Source organism: Scyliorhinus torazame, chromosome 1 (assembly GCF_047496885.1).
Source record: "Scyliorhinus torazame isolate Kashiwa2021f chromosome 1, sScyTor2.1, whole genome shotgun sequence".
NCBI lineage: Eukaryota > Metazoa > Chordata > Chondrichthyes > Carcharhiniformes > Scyliorhinidae > Scyliorhinus > Scyliorhinus torazame.
The window spans coordinates 85,700,585-85,717,619 of record NC_092707.1 but is presented as its reverse complement, the minus strand read 5'-3'; the positions used below and the strand labels follow the sequence as shown (position 1 = coordinate 85,717,619).

Here is a 17,035-nt window from a genome sequence, read left to right as displayed (position 1 = left end):
ACCCAGTAACTCCACACAATCTTTTTTTGGACACTAACAGGCAACTTAGCTCAGCCAATCCACCTAACCTGCAGATCTTTGGACTGTGAGAGGAAACCGGAGCACCCGGAGGAAACCCACACAGACACGGGGAGAAAGTGCAAACTCCACACAGTCACCCAAGGCCGGAATTGAACCCGGGTCCCTGGAGCTGTGAGGCAGCAATGCTGATCACTGTGCCACTGTGCCGCACACCCATGTGCCGTCTCCATGTGTAAGTTCCCGTTTAGGTGCCCTAACCCTTCTTTTACCACCCTTTTACTATTTATATGCAAATAAAAGACTTTGGGATTTCCCTTTTGTGTTACATGCCTGTCTTTTCTCATAATCTCTCTTTGCTTTTCTTATTTGCTTTTTTCACTTCTACTCTGAACCTTCGGTTTTCGGCCTTAGTCTCAATTGTATTTTCTACCCGACACCTGCCATAAGCACACTTTTTCTTCTTTATCTTAAATTTCAACTCCTTTGTCATCCAGGGAACCAAGGGTTTATTTACCCTTTGCCTTTTGAGGCAATATAAATTGACTGTGCACAAGTCATTTTGAAGGGAGCCCATTGATCCACTACAGTTTTTCCCCCCAACCTTTTCCCGCCAACCTTTCATTCCAGCCTCACCGGCCCAGTTCTGTTCCTGCACCATTGAGGTCCGTTCTCCCCCAGTTAATTATTTTTACTCTGGAGTGCTTATTATCCATTTCTATCATCAGCCTAAACCTCTAAACCTTACGATACAATGATCATTGTCTTCGGAATGTTCACCCACTGACTTTGTCTATCTCATTTCCAAGAGCCAGGTCCAACACCCTTTCTCGTTGGACTGGATTCAGTTGAAGCCAATGAAAACCAAAACTGCACGGATTGCAAAAGGGGCTACCAATTAACCTGCTTTGCAAGAATTTCTACAGTGGCCATGGGCAAAAATAATTCTGGAGCCTGGACACCAGAATGTGTTGTGTCTTGTTGATCTTGTCAAAGTCAGTGGGTTATAAATGATGCCAGTTCAACGTGGGACAATGCGATTCTTTCAATTCCTGGCAGGAAATCAGCCCCGGGCTTCATTTTTGGCAGATTACGCACTGCAGTAGAGCAAAAGTTACAAATCAGTGGGAAAAACACTGTTTTAAAAGCTTCTACCCAGAACAGTCAGAGATCAGGGAGCCAGTGACCCCTCTTTCGAATCTCACCATGGATAATTTTCCCCTCCCATTCCATCTTCCCTTTCTTCATTGGGACATACAAACGCTCTGCTCAGAAACCTATCTGTTTAATCCAAATTAGATCAGGAAATGAGCAGAGCGTTGAATTTACACCTGCGCCCACACTGTGGCACCGTGACTATTATCTAACTAACTTTCAGCAGCACAACAACACACTGATTCTGTTAATTCTATAAAGACCAGACAAGTTGCCTTTAGAGACTACGAACAATGTATAATGTGTTCATAGATTCATAGAATCCCTACAGTGTAGAAGGAGGCCATTTGGCCCATCAAGTCTGCACTGACCCTCCTAAAGAGTACCCTACCTAGACCCACTCAAGATAGGAAGGGCACAGATTTAAAGTGATTTGCAAAAGAAGCAAATGTGGTGTGAGAAAATACTTTTTCACACACCGAGGTTTCAGGTCTGGAATGCACTGCTTGGAAATATGATGGAGGCAGGTTCAATCAAGGAATTTAAGAGGTCATTCGATGATTATTCGAATAGAAACTGTGCAGGTGTATGGGGAATAGACAGGGGAATGGCTCTAATTCGTGTTGTTCATTTGAAGAACTGGTGGAGCCACAATGGGCCAAATGGCCTCCTTCTGCACTGTGCAATTCTGTGATTCTGTGTCCTTCAGTTACTGATCCTGCTGCCACAGTGGATAGTACTGGGACTACGGCGCTGACGACCCGGGTTTGAATCCCGGCCCTGGATCACAGTCCGTGTGGAGTTTGCACATTCTCCCTGTGTCTGCGTGGGTTTCATCCCCACAACCCAAAGATGTGCAGGTTAGGTGGATTGGCCACGCTAAATTGCCCCTTAATTGGAAAAATAATAATAATTGGGTACTCCAAATTTAGATAAATAATTAAATAAATGAAGTTAACAAAACAGGCTTACTTGCTGTCCTCTGTGTAGCGACTTTGGAGAGAGATCTTTTCAGGAACAACCTGAAAATCCTCAAGTCTTGTCAGGCTCAAATCCTATAGCAAAACTGCCAAAACTACAGACAGACCTGGCTCCTCCCATTAATTACATCCCATTAAGGTGTTGCATGACCTGCTTCAGGCTAAATTCCATCCCACAAATTATCTACACCTCAACTGTCCAAATATAAACAATGCACCATTATCCATCTAGAAATCAACAAGTAAATAGTTTGAATCAATAATTATCTCACTTTTATGACACCTTAATGAGAACTTTAGTAAACACACTGCCTGCATGTATTTTAAATAACATTACAACAACAAAATATAACATATAACAATTTCCTACTTCATCACAGTCTTAATTCTGCTGCTTGCGTATTACCCCACAATTTCCCATTTTGTAACAGTGAATGGACTTCAAAAATAATTACGGTTGGAGAGATTTGCACACCAACAGCCCAGAAAACAGAATCTGCAGAAAGGGATTTTTTCTTTCTTGGCCACATTGAATTCCAGCTCAATGTCACCAGACTGAGTTCAATGCTTATTTCTGTTCCCTCGCCTCAGGATGTATTCCAGACGGAGGCTCAGCCCTGAGTAACTCACCTGGAACCTGAACTGATTATAACACTTTATTTTGTGAAGAAACCCTCTCTCAGCAGTCACTCACAGGGGGGAGCCAGTTTAGCAATGTATGGTGTTCTCATAGTCACGGCAGTAGGTCCTGGTTCTGGTTCAATACTGAAGTCAATGGAAATAAAAATTGAGAGAGACGTAAAGCAGGCGTTCCAGTCATTATCAAAATGTCAGATCCATCCAACTTTCTTGTACTCATACTCTCAAATACACACACACAACTCGTACTCTCAAATACACACACACAACACACCAGCACACATAGTGACACAGCAACAGTACACCACATGCACCACACACACATGCACCACACACATACATGAACCATGCACACATGTACCACCCAAACACAGGCACCAACGCGCGCACACAAAGACACACCAACAATACACCACATGCAACACACACACCACACAAAAACACTTGCACCAACACACATGCATGAACCATGCCCACACATGCAACACACACACATGAACCACACACATACACCACGCACATGCACCACGCACCCATGCATCACATACTCCAGCAACACATACGTACCATACACACCCACCAACACACACCCACCAACTCACACGCACCAACACACACCCCAACAACACACATCCCTACACACACACACCAATAACACAAGCACCACACAAACACACCGACCACACACACTCCAATCACACACACAAATACACATGCACACACAGACAATGCACACACAGTACAACAGCTACATGCACCAACACACCCCAAGTACACACATGCACCGCACACATGCACTATGCACATGGACAAACACACACATCACACACAACACACCACACACACACCAGCACTAGCACAGCCATACACTCTCACATCATTTTAATTAAACATGAATTCACACACAAACACTCACCTCTTAGTACTTTGACAGAATACTTAGAGCTAATCTGCTCATTTTATCATTGACATGAAACTCAGTGTCAGTTTTCCCTGGTTTATCACGTGCACTGCCAGCTCTTCATCCCTTCAGCTCCCTCCAGTGTCAGAAGTCCCTTCTCTTAATGAGAAAGTAAGCAGTTTGGGACAGAGAGAAAACCTCACACTCTGGTAGTAATAGTGACTAACCCAGAGTTCCTCAAAGACCACCCTCCCATTCTCTCTCTCTCTCTTGTCAGTACCTCTATCTGGAGGCTACTATGGGCACCCAGAGACACATGGTTCAAGAAATGACATTGTGGCTAAATTGGGGCACAAATCACTCGCTCACTTATGCTGCACACCCGTGAAAAGACCAGGCACAGGACTACAGCTAGTAGACTACCATGGTGTCAATGGGGTATGGGCATCAATAACAAACTCCAAAGGCAGTCTGTGAAAGGATTACTAGACCCGTTAGCTGGAGTGGCAGTCAAAGGCCCAAGTGGATCCGGTTTTCCCCCCCAAATGTATACTTATTCATAAAATCTGTAAAAGTACATTTCAAAACTTTTCAACTTGAAAACTACAGAAAGTGCAATAAAATCTGTCTTGTTTACATACAGTACGTTCCACTCTCAGCTTCCTCTCTACAATTGATATTTACAATATACATTCCTTATCAGGCATGCAGCCCAAGGACAAAAACATTTCAAATTGAAAACTTACAGAAGGTGTAATAGAATTCAACTTTTCTCCATACAGCAAGTTCCACTTTGAGGACTTGCCTCAGTACAATAAATACTCTTGATATTCGTAAAGTACATTCAATGTCAGGCATGCAGCCATCAAATGGAGGTGGATGGTGTCCAGCACAAGACTGCTGTTTTAATCGGGATCCTAGGGAACATGCCTGTTCTTCCTGGGTCCACAGTAATGATTTTTATTCTCTTTAAAGCCTGCTGCACTTAGGTCATTTGTAGGCCGGGCAAACTTCAACTCACCAGACGTGACACTGCCTGGGTTCAGGGATAACCAATTTCTGGTTTGGGTATGAATCCCTTTATTAGCATATATGAGGAGCTTTAAGCGATCAATCAGGGATACCTCTAGGGCACCCAAAGCAACATGGCAGGCGGAAGTCATATTCCCAACACTGCCTGGGCACAGAAAGTTGGCTCTGCAGAAGACGTGCATACGGTTGTCTGGATTTAACCCGCTTATTGCTGTACTTTATCTCAGTTGGCTGGTTCATGATGCAGGGCGAGGCCAACAGCGCGGGTTCAATTCCCGTACCTGCTGAGGTTATTCATGAAGGCCCTGCCTTCTCAATCTTGTCCCTGACATGTGGCGATCCTCAGGTTGAATCACCACCAGTCAGCTCTCCCCCACAAAGGGGAAAGCAGCCTATCGCCATCTGGGACTATGGTGACTTTACCTTTACCTGCTGTACTTCATCTGAAGGCATGGTGACAGGGGGATGAGCTATAAATGTCCACAGACAACACACTGAGTCCCACTGTGTTCGATGGCATTTGGTGCTCAGATAGGTTTGTGTGTCCTATGGGTTGGGAATCCGTCCATGCTTATTAGTCAATGGGTGGAAAATCTGGCGTGATTTAATAACATGGTTTAATAGTTACTGACTTTGATTTTTTGATGTGGATGTGGTTTCGGCCTGAGTGATTCCAGCTGGGTCTTACACTCTGTACCTGACAGAGGTCTTTGATATATGAAAAGATTTTGATCAGGCAGATAGTGATGTTTCCATTTGTGGGGAAAGGCTAAAGCTAGGGGCCCAAACATATATTCACGAACAAATCCAATAGGGAATTCGGGTGAAACATCTTTCAAATATAGCACTCGCTACCATAGGGAGTAATTGACGAAAATAGAATAGAGGCACTAAAGGCTATGTTAGACAAACACACAATGAAGGATAGAATGGTAGGTATTCTACTAAGGTTACGCAAAGTGGTTGGGAGTGTAGAGTAAAGGGTTAATTCTAGCCAGTATTCTTATTTCCCAGTTTTCAATTTTTTTTTCTTCCTTTGTAAATAGTTAATATGTAAATAAATGTCAATAAAAGATTATTGCCTCCAGGAAGATCTCTTCTAAAGAAAGAAGCTAACAAATTCTGAGGCAAACCATGATTGTTAATTCCAATATTCCGATGTTAAGGACGAATGAGGGTGTGATCTAACAGCCTCGTCGCGCCTGACTCGGGCCGCGGTGAGGCCAGCCTCTCAGGAGATTTCTGACACTCATTATGCCTCGCCAGATCTAATGAGATGTCACGAGGCGTTGTGATCTTTAAGTGGCTGTTCAATGGCCTCGGCACGAATACCCTGAGCAGGCGCCGTTTAGCACTGGTTTACACAAATGCGGACCAGGTGCACTGGCATTTGGGAGGGGTCTCCCAGGCGATCGGGGGCTCCCGGGTGGTCGGACCCCTTGGCACTCCCGATGCCACCCAGGCACCGTGGTACTGCCAGCCTTGCACTCTGGTCGAGCCACATGGGCACTTTGGCACTGCCACCCAGGTGTCATCTTGCCCATGTCAGAGGTCAGGCCTGAGAATGCCCTGCCCTTATAAGATGGGGTGTGGGGGGCTCGAAGACCCCTAATTGGTAAGTTGGGGTGTTGAGGGGGGAGTGGGATCTGGGGGCCACGGTGGGGGGTTCAGAGATCAGGGTGCCTTTTAGCACTGGCGAGCTGAGCTCGTTAGTGCAGCAAATGAGCCTAAGTGCGATCAGCAGGGCGTTCCTCGCCGAGGCCCGAAAATGAAGCAGAGCACCATATAATAGCGGGGTCGTTTTCGGGACTGCGAGCGCTGGGAAACACCCCGCTAAACGTGCCCGAAACAGCACTCTGTTTCATTTCTGTTAAATCGTGCTCCGGGTTAGGTGGATTGGCCATGATAAATTGCCCTTAGTGTCCAAAATTGCCCTTAGTGTTGGGTGGGGTTACTGGGTTATGGGGATAGGGTGGAGGTGTTGACCTTGGGTAGGGTGCGCTTTCCAAGAGCCAGTGTAGACTTGATGGGCCGAATGGCCTCCTTCTGCACTGTAAATTCTATGAAATCTATGAAATCTATGAAGCCAGCCTCGACCTTAAAAGAGGTTTATTCCCAAGACAGCAAAGTAAAATCGCAGGATGCGAGTCTCCGGCCTCGTTACACTCCCGCTCGAGCGAAACGAGGCCGGTGAATAGTGGGAGAGGCCGAAAATGAGATCTGCGCCAGGCAGCAAACAGTTTGCGATGCAACCGGCCCATTTCCGTCGGCGAAATCGGGATCTCTCCATAGTGTGGCAAGAAACCAATTATCACTATTTAAGCCCTATTTCCACACAATTAATGAGAGCCACCGCATATCCAATAGCCTCCCATCATTCAGCGGGCTCCCCAGCAAGTGGTCACGCTAGCGCCGATTAGTACTCCTTTTTAAAACTTGAACCTGGCAGAAAGCCCGGAGGGGCTGGACTTTCCACCCCAGTGCTCAGCCGGGTGCGGGGGACCCTCCGCAGGGGTGGGTCACCATGGGACGGTGTGGGGGAAGTGCTGGGGATTAGCCGGGGGAGGGGGGTGTACCACCATGCCAACCCCTGTGTCATGTGTACCCATTCCGGGGGCAAACCCTGTCCCTGCCCGTCTGCCCCACCAACCACCCATAACCCCCACCGACTGCCGAGGCAGTCTTGGTTAAGTGAGCACTTCACACAACCCAAGTGGATTCCCATGGGTGGGCAGACCATGTGGGATTAATTCCCAATCATACTGCGATGCCTGGACACTGTCCCTGAACACTGCGGGAGATAACTCCACACACTCAGCAGCCAACATCCGAACACCCAGACATGGTGTCCAGGGGTCAAGGTGTGATTAAACTGCTAGGCAATGACTCCCACATGCTACATGGCCCACCAACCCACGGGAATTCATTTGGGTTGTGTGAAGTGTTCGCTTAACCACGATTGCCAATTCCCTATTAGCAATAGCCTTCAGCCACACAGCCTTACGCCTCGGCAATCGGTGGGGGTTATGGGTGGTCGGTGGAGCAAATGGGCAGGGACAAGTGCTGCCCCGGAACGGGTACACACAAGGCCCTTCCACCAGGTTCACATTTTTCAAAAGGAGTACTAATTGGCACGAGTGTGACCACTTGCTGGGGAGTCCAATGAATGTTGGATATGGGATGGCTCCCATTAAGTGGTGATAATTGGTTTCTCGCCATCTACAGCTAGATCCCGATTTTGCCAACGGGAGAGGGCCAGATGCATCGCAAACTGTTTGGTGCCTGAAGCGATTCTCGTTTTCGGCCTCTCCCGCTATTCACCGGCCTCGTTTCATTCGAGCAAAAGCGCAACGAGACCGGAGAATCGCGCCCTTAGAATTTTTTTTAGCATGGGTAGCTGAACTCAGAGATCGGGCTGCCATTTTGAAAGAGCAATGTCACCCCCCCCACACAAATTGGCACTACCCCACACCCCCAAAGTCAGGACACCCCAGTATGGGGTCCCTGGGGACCCCTCTCTTCAGGCCCCCCCACGCCACCTTAGAGCACCTCTTCCCATCCAGGACCCCCACCTGTCATACCCTCAATCTCCTGGAGGCCCCTACTTACCTGCCCTACACACCTCATCCTTCAACCCCCCCCACCCTCATGGCTTGGGAGACCCCCCCGCCCCCCCCACATGCCATTCCACCTGGTCCATGTTCTTGTGGACCAGAACTGATTGGAGCCCAGCTGCAGCCTCCCTGGGGAGGCCGGAGAATCGAGGGAGGCCGGTGTATCTCGGGTAGGGAGGCCTTAATTGCTTTACTACCTACTTCCGTGAGCATTGTTTGGGCGGAGTTACGAATACGACACCTTGTGGGACTTGGGTGAATCCGGCGAGGTGCAGAGGCTGCCGGGAAGCCCACGAGAGGCTCCCCCGAGATTATTCGGCCACATCAAGAGCAATGCCGCCAGAGAATCGAGCCCTTTGACTCCGTTTCAGTCCCAAGAACCATGTCTGGTTCTCTGCTGTACCTGTTGATGCTGCCGCACACCTGTGGCCACACCTCTCCACCCTTGATAATCTTGCCCTTCAGCCACTCTTTGGAGTTCAGTGGTGCCTTCTTCGGCGCACTCCATCGCTTGGGCTACCTCGATTGCTTTTTCCCATGTTATAGTAGTTTTAGCCAGCGATTTCCTTTGGATGTTGAGGTTATGGATTCCACAAACCAACCGGTCATGCAGCATATCACTCAGTTTGGTCCCGAACTCACAGCTGACGAAGCCTGGATATGAAGGCTGCGATAGACTCTTCAGGGTCCCTAATAGTGGAGTTGAATTTATAACGTTGGAGGATAATCGAGGGCCTTGAGATAAAATGTTCTGTGACCAGCTTGACTGTCTGATGAAAGATTCTTGAGTTGGGTGTCTCCAGAAATGTGAGGTTCCTTATGGTTGAGGTTTGGGGCCCGCAAACTGTCAGAAATATTACCTGCTGCTTGGCTTGCCCTGTGATCTCTTTTGTGGTGAGGGAATAACCTTCCGATGTACTGGCTCCGATCTTCAGTCCCTTGGTCAAACAGGTCTAGTTTACCAATAATAGATATTTTCATTCCCGTTTTGATGGTTCCCGACTATCGTTGGTCCTTGTTTCTTTTTCCAATTGTTCCTTCCTTCCTCATTAGATCAGGAAGTACTGCAGGCTGTGATTGAACCTTTTACCTCTTTGTTAATGTAGGGACTTGGAAAGGGTCCAGAGGAGGTTCACAATAATGATCCCCGGAATGAAGAGCTTGTCATATGAGGGACGGTTGAGGACTCTGGGTCTGTACTCTTTGGAGTTTAGAAGAATGAGGGGGGATCTTATTGAAACTTACAGGATACTGCGAAGCTTGAATAGAGTGAATGTGGAAATCCTTTAAAACTGAAGTGAGGAGTTATTTCTTCAGCCAGAGGGTGGTGAATCTATGGAACTCATGGCCGCAGAAGGCTGTGCCGTCCAAGTCACTGAGTGTCTTTAAGACAGAGATAGGTAGGTTCTTAATTAATAAGGGGATCAGGGGCTATGGGGAGAAGGCAGGAGAATGGGCATGAGGAAAGTATCAGCCATGATTGAATGGTGGAGCAGACTCACTGGGGCGAGTGGCCTAATTCTGTTCCTATATCTTATGGTGACTCGAGAAACACTTGGGAGCCTTTCAGTAGTAACAAAGGGGTTTATTGATGAAAGGCAAAGGCCGGTGTGTATCAGGCACAGAACATAATTGGATAGGTCTTGGGCGGGATTCTCTGTTTCTGAGACTAAGTGCTGACGCCAATGCAGAATCCGTTGGCTTATACGACTTAAAAACCGGCGCCGCACCTGGATCGATTCCGCTACTGTGGAGGGGCTAGCACCAGCGCCACGTGGAACACAATCGATTCCAATGAAAAACAGTGCCGGATTCGGCGGGTCCGTGATTGACACTCGGGAGGCTGACAAACTCATTGCAGCGCACATACACATTGCACTCCCCACACACACTCATCCCAGCCAACAAGATGGCACTGGTTGTGCTGGAGCGTGCCCATACAGCTGATGGGTCAGCTGGTGCCAGAGGGCACCTAGGGGATGCTATGGGGGGGGCACCTTTATGACCCGTGGCACTAGGTTCAAAGTGGGCTGTTAGCGATGTGCGCAGGTGAATGGCTGCCTTTCCGGCTGCGGCTCAGTGCCCGTCCACCCCGACCCACTGCCGACATCCTGGCCAATCCCCGCTACTCCCCCCGGCCGTGGCAGTAGCCCCCCGGCAAATGGCAAAACTGTTAGCAAACTGTGACGATGTTGGATACTTTCCGTACCCCACTCTCTCCCTCAGCAGCCACGACACTGGTTTCATGTTTTTAAAAGCACAAGTGAACCATGCCGTCGAGAACTCGACCCATCGGAGGTGGGGAATCGCGGAGGGCCTGGAGAATACCGGGTTGGACCCGCTAATATGCAAACGGTGTTTACTGTACGTGCGTTCTGGAACGCATTGATGCCGCTGTCGCGGTGCTGGAGCATTGTGATTTGGCATCAAATTGACGCCTGCCGCGATTTTGACGTCGGAACCTATTCTTCGCCCAATCGTCTTTTCCGATTTTGGCGTCAGCTCACGGAGAATCCCGCCCCTTGTCTCGTCGGCTCCGGGATCCACACCGCCCAGCCCCCTGCACCCATGCCCTGTGCGAACTCGCTATTGGCCGGGGTTGATGTGCTCCTGCACGATTTGCCCTGAGTTGGCCACGTGGGCTGCTAGGCCCAACCTCTTAAAGGTGCCGTGTCACCGAAAAATTAATTAGCGGTCCTGTGACTCTGTTCCTCCATGTTTTATAAAATAAATAAAAGTTATGTGGCTGGATTCTCCGTTCCTGAGACTAAGTGTTGACGCCGGGGTGTGATTCGTGGACTTGCACGACAGCAAAACTGGCGCCGAACCTGGACTGATTCAGCGACCGTGGAGGGGCCGGCACCAGCGTCACGTGGAATAGTTGATTCCAATGGGAAATGGTGCGAATTTGCCGGGTCCGTGATTGACACTCAAGAGGCTGACAAACTGCAGCCGCATATACACACTTCACTCCCCACACACACCATCCCAGCCAACGAGATGACACTGGTTATCGCTGGAGTGCACCCATCCCGCTGATGGGTCGGCTGTGGTCAGAGGGTACCTAGGGGGGGGGTGCCCTGGGGGCAGATCCATATGACCTGTGGCCCTAGGTTCAGCAGCGTGCACAGCTGCATGGCTGCCTTTTCGATTGTGGTAATGATGTTCCGCTCCCATCCACCCCAACCCCACAGCCCACCTCCTGGCCACCCCCGCTACCCCTCCGGCCCTGGCAGAAGCTCCCAGACAGCGGCACAACTGCCAGCAAACTATGGTGATGTTGGACACTTTCCGTACCCCCTCTCTCTCCCTCATCAGCCACAGTGCCTGTTTCATGATTTTTCAAAGCACAAGTGAATCTCGCCGACGGGAATTCCCCCCTGTGTAGTCAGAGAATCGCGGAGGCTCCAGAGAATACCGGGTCAGGCCCACTAATGATATGCCAATGGTGTTTACTGTACATGCGTTCTGGAACGCATTGACGCTGCTGTCGAGGAACGGAGAATTGCGATTTGACGTGAAACTGGCGCCCGCCACAATTTCCACTTCAAAATTGATTCTCCGCCCAATTGCTTGTCCCGATTCTGGCATCAGCCGACGGAGCGTCCCGCCCGACCTTTTGAGCCTGGGTTCCATTCTGGGGTCTTCCTGTCCAGTTATTACATCAACTGGGATCGTTACACATTCCACATCTCCTCGAATATCCGAGTCCTTCACCTATTTTTAAAGCAAAGTTTTAATCTGGTGCTTGAGGTCCAAGGATTTCATGAAATGCAAACTAACGTTTGGAATTGTTCACTTCTGGTTCTGTTCATTCAAAGGTGATTTAATGCTCCACAGCCCAATCACTCATTATGACACACGGACTTTAACCACTCTCCTATTCATTTCTGTTTTTAATAGATGGAAGTACTTATGGGTGGCGACCATAATTCATGGGGTGACGACAGAGGCTGTTTCCTACCTTTTGCCTGATGTGGATAGCTTTTGGCACGCGCAGAGCTCTGTGATGTTTCTGGGTAAGGAAAAGAAATAAAGTCACGGGTTTAACTATGAAATGAAACATGAATCACAAACTTCATCATTGTCAGTTAGGTTGAACCGAGACCCCAGTAGATTCAGTCTCATTCTGTGTGGTTGATGCACGATCAATTACACTCAAGACAAAGTGATTTCATAACTGAAGGCTTTAATCAACTAGAACTTGTTCCCCAGCAGCTTCGGTACAGAAAATGAAGGCTGCTGGGACGGCACCGGTGCTTATACTCCGCCTGTCAGGGCGGAGCTACGTATCAACAGCCAATGGTAAACTCCTAGGTTTAACCAATGGTCATCAGCCTCTTAGGTGCCGCAATACTTGATAATACCACAGTGGTGAAACATTTGTAGCCTTCTATTTTAAGGTAGTTCTATGGTGTCTTATTTGGGACAGGGCCAGAACCTTGTGACAAATCTTGCTAATTTCCACATTTAGTGTGTGTCGCAAGATTTGAAGACAGAGATACGTAAAACGTCCTCAGGATAGAAAACGCTGATCTGCATGCGAGTCCAATAAATAATACAACATAACCCAACAAACAGGGACTGGGCAGAGCTGCAGTGTGACTGCGAGCGGGAATTGCCGCGAACTTCCTGTCTCTCGGCCCGGTGAGGCTGGCAACGCAATACAACGTTAATTGGTCACTTAAGGAGGTTCCATGGGCCTCATGCCCCAAGATTTAGAGATGCAGACCTGGGGAGGCTCTTAGATGCAGTTGAGGCCAGGAGGGATGTCCTGTTCCTCCGAGTCTCCCAGAGCCACATGGCAGCGAGTGCTGTCTGGGATGAAGTGGCAGTGGCTGTCAGCTCGGGCAATGTGACCAGGAAGACAGGCCTCCAGTTTCAAAAGATGGTCAATGACCTTATTCGGCCCATATGTGTGAGTTAGCACTGGCCCCCATCCCCGAAACCTTCCCACCTCCATGTCAACTGCCATCAAAAACTTCTTCCCCACCCCCCCCCCCCCCAACCCTTCCTTCACCCTCCCAACGTGCGGCTAACGATGCCTTCTCTGAATCCCAGGAGGAGGTGTTGTCCCACAACTGTTGGGAGAGAGCCCAGACTAGCGGCAGTGTGCCAGACATCAGAATCAAACATGTAGGACGGGCCCTGGAGGGTATGGGGGTGGCCGAGGACAGAACGGTCACAAATGTGGAAGGTCGGTGCATGGGGCAGAGGTGAGGAAACACTGGGCACCACACAGATGACCTCCAGCCGACAGCACCGGCCTATCCGGGGCCAGCTGGATCCCAGTCAGGCCCTGAGCCTCTGCAATAGGTTTAACCACAGCTGATGCAGACATTAGGGAGCAGCCGGGACATTCAGAGGGAGGTGTCAACGACACTCTAGCAGGTCCATAACCGATTGGAGGAGTCCCAGAGGCTACGGGCGCAGGAGATGTCACCGACAGTGCATGGCACCGAGGCCAACCCTGCTAGGGTGGCGACTGCAGTGGAGACCCTGGTGCACTACGGGGCACCGTGAGTGAAGGTGTCGAAGGTGTGACTCAGTCGGTGACGCCCATGGCTGAGGGCCTCAGTAGACTGTCCAATTCGCTGGGAGACGTGACCCAGTACCAGATGGACCTTGATGAGGTTCTGCGGGACAGATCCCGCTCTCAGATGGGAATGGCCGAGGTGCTGCGGAGCTTGTCCTAGCCACAGGTGGGCATTGTCGAGGCGCTGCGGAGCTTGTCCTAGCCACAGGTGGGCATTGCCGAGGCGCTGCGAAGCGTGGCCCAGACACCTGGGGACGTGTCCCAGTCACTGAGGAGTATCGCCGAGGACGTCGACACTATGGTGCAGAATAGGGGAGCCGCCTGGGCTGGCAGGGCAAGATGGCGCAGGGGCAGCTGGGGATCAATCCAGCTGCCCCTCCATTCCGAGGTGAACCCCAGGGCCCCAAGGGCACCAATCAGGAGGAGGGGGCGCTAGGTGACAACCCGGAACCATTCTACGGAGTGGTGACGGTGGCCACCGTCTCCCCCGGGTTCCACCCTTCTGACGAAGCCACGATTCACAGTCAGCACCCGGAACTGGGTGGCACGGCTGTACATGTGCCGCTGCCAAGTGCGCCAGGGCCTTCCAGCAGCAGAGCCCCTGGAGGATGCCCGCCAGGGGCATCGAATGCCACAGGACGTGGTAAGTAGCTGGTTGCCTCCACCTCTAGGGGGGAGGGGGGGGGGAATAGTGGGGCGGTTGTATACATTTGTTCGAAACAAATTAAAAAACACTCGCCACAACCAGTATGACGCCTCTGCCTCTTTGCTCCGCGATCAGGGCTGACCACCAATCCCATGTCTCTTCCCCCCAGACATTAAGCCCTGCCCACACACACCTGGACCACACACCCTGCACTCCAGACACCTGAACAGAATGTCGCGCGAGATGGGCCCGGAGCTGGGGCCCATCCCCTGGGTGTTCAGAGGCTGGCTGTGGTTCTGCCTCCTACAGTGTTCAAGCACAGTGTCCAGGCATCAAGGTGTGATTGGGATGCAAGGCAATGAGCCCTACATGCTACATGGCCTGCCGAACCAGGGAGATCCACTTGGGATGTGTGAAGTGCTCACTTAACCACGATTGCCAATTTCCTCTTAGCAATAGCCTTCAGCTGCACAGCCAGAGGCCTCCACAGTCAGTGGGAGTTATGGGTGGTCGGCGGGGTAGATGGGCAGGGACTAGGGTTGCCCCAGGAACGGGTGCACACGATCCATTGGTTGGCCATAGAGGACACGTGCACGGTTGCCCCCACCCCCCAACAGAGCGCCACCCCCCCCTGTAGTGATCTCTGTATTTGTTAATACATGTTCAGTTAATGTAAAGTAAGTAAAGTCAGATGATCACTAAATGGCAACACTAACAGGAGTAAAAAAAGGAGTTTCCCGCTCTTTCTTTAGTTAGTGTGTGTGGAGAACAGCTAGTTTCCCGCTCTTTCTTTAGTCAGTGTGTGTGGAGAACAGGTCAGAGTGTATTATAATTATAATCGTTAGTTTAATCTCAACTTAATTACTTGTTTTACTGGTTTAGTATTGAAGTGAATGAACTCACTAGTTTATTATATATTGATCAATAAACATTTTGTCATCATCTGGAAGACTTTGACTATTTTTAATCAGAATTCAATACAACTCGGCAAGACAAAGGAGTAATATTTAAATTACAATTTAGTCATATAACACCCCCCAGCTCTGTCCCCCCCCCCCCCCCCACCCCCCGCCCAGCCCCAATACCCCCAACCTCCCATGGCAGCCTACCCCAACTGCGGCTGCATCCGCCCGGTTGCCCCCCAACCCCTGTCTGAGCACAGAGGCAGCAAGCCCAGTGCCCTGGGCTCAATGCCTGTAAACAAAGAAGGCTACTCAACTAGGGCAGCACGGTAGCATTGTGGATAGCACAATTGCTTCACAGCTCCAAGGTCCCAGGTTCGATTCCGGCTTGGGTCACTGTCTGTGCGGAGTCTGCACATCCTCCCCGTGTCTGCGTGGGTTTCCTCCGGGTGCTCCGGTTTCCTCCCACAGTCCAAAGATGTGCAGGTTAGGTGGATTGGCCATGATAAATTGTCCTTAGTGTCCAAAATTGCCCTTAGTGTTGGGTGGGGTTACTGGGTGATGGGGTGGAGGTGTGGACCTTGGGTAGGGTGCTCTTTCCAAGAGCCGATGCAGACTCGATGGGCCGAATGGCCTCCTTCTGCACTGTAAATTCTATGAACTTCGAGAGTCCCTGCAGCAGCCCTTCCGCCAGATTCACGTTTTTTAAAAGGAGTACTAATCGGTGCCAGGGTGACCATTTGCTGGGGAGGCTGTTGGATATGGGGTGGCTGCCGTTAATTGTATGGAAATAGGGCCTAAGTGACGATAATTGGTTTCTCGTCACGCTACGGCGGGACCCTGATTTTGCCGGTTGCATTGCAAATGGTTTGGTTCTGGCTCGATCTTGTTTGTGGCCTCGTCCACTAGTCACCGGTCTCGTCGCGCTCTCGCTCGAACCCAGCCAAGCCACTGAAACACGCCCCTCGCCTCCTGTCATGTTCTAGGCATCGATGGTTCTGCAGATTAAAATTACTTGTCCCTGCAAGAGCTTCATGTCCAAAGTGTGATGGGCATTGGTGTGCCGTCAGGCATATTGACGGAACATTAGTGGGTATCGGCCCATAACGTTTTAAGAGTTAATTTATGGGGTGTGGGCGTCGCTGGTTAGGTCAGCATTTATTGCCCATACTTATTTTTCCCTCCAGAAGGTGATAGTGAGCTGCCTTCTTAAACTGCTACAATCCCTGAGATATAGGTACACCCACTGTGCTGTTAGGGAGGGAGTTCCAGGATGTTGTCCCAGCGACAGTGAAGGAATGGCGATATATTTCCAAGTCAGGGTGGTGAGTGGTGGGGGGTTCCCTTGTGGCTGCTGCCCTGGTTCGTCTAGATGGTGATGATTGTGGGTTGGAAGGTGCTGTCTAAGGAACCTTGGTGAGTGTTATGGGCGAGGCGTTTTCAGAACCCCAAAATGTATCATGGAGTTCAACCAACCTCACCCTTTAATGTATTTGTTGCTTTTCCAAGCACACAGCTTTTCCCTAGGTGTGGGATTACAATTATGGGCACGTGGGTTTTTAAACACAATACACATGAACTTAACTTAACATCTTAAATAAACATTCGATCT

At 49.9% G+C, this 17,035-nt stretch overlaps 1 protein-coding gene across 1 annotated transcript in view; it reads left to right on the top strand.

The window, feature by feature from the left end:
- LOC140409173 (uncharacterized) overlaps window positions 1-17,035 on the top strand; it is a 396,946-nt gene that overhangs the window by 149,736 nt on the left and 230,175 nt on the right. The window contains exon 3 of the mRNA XM_072497409.1: window positions 12,243-12,358. Coding sequence (XP_072353510.1) covers window positions 12,243-12,358 — 116 coding nt within the window. The remainder of the gene's footprint in view (window positions 1-12,242; window positions 12,359-17,035) is intronic.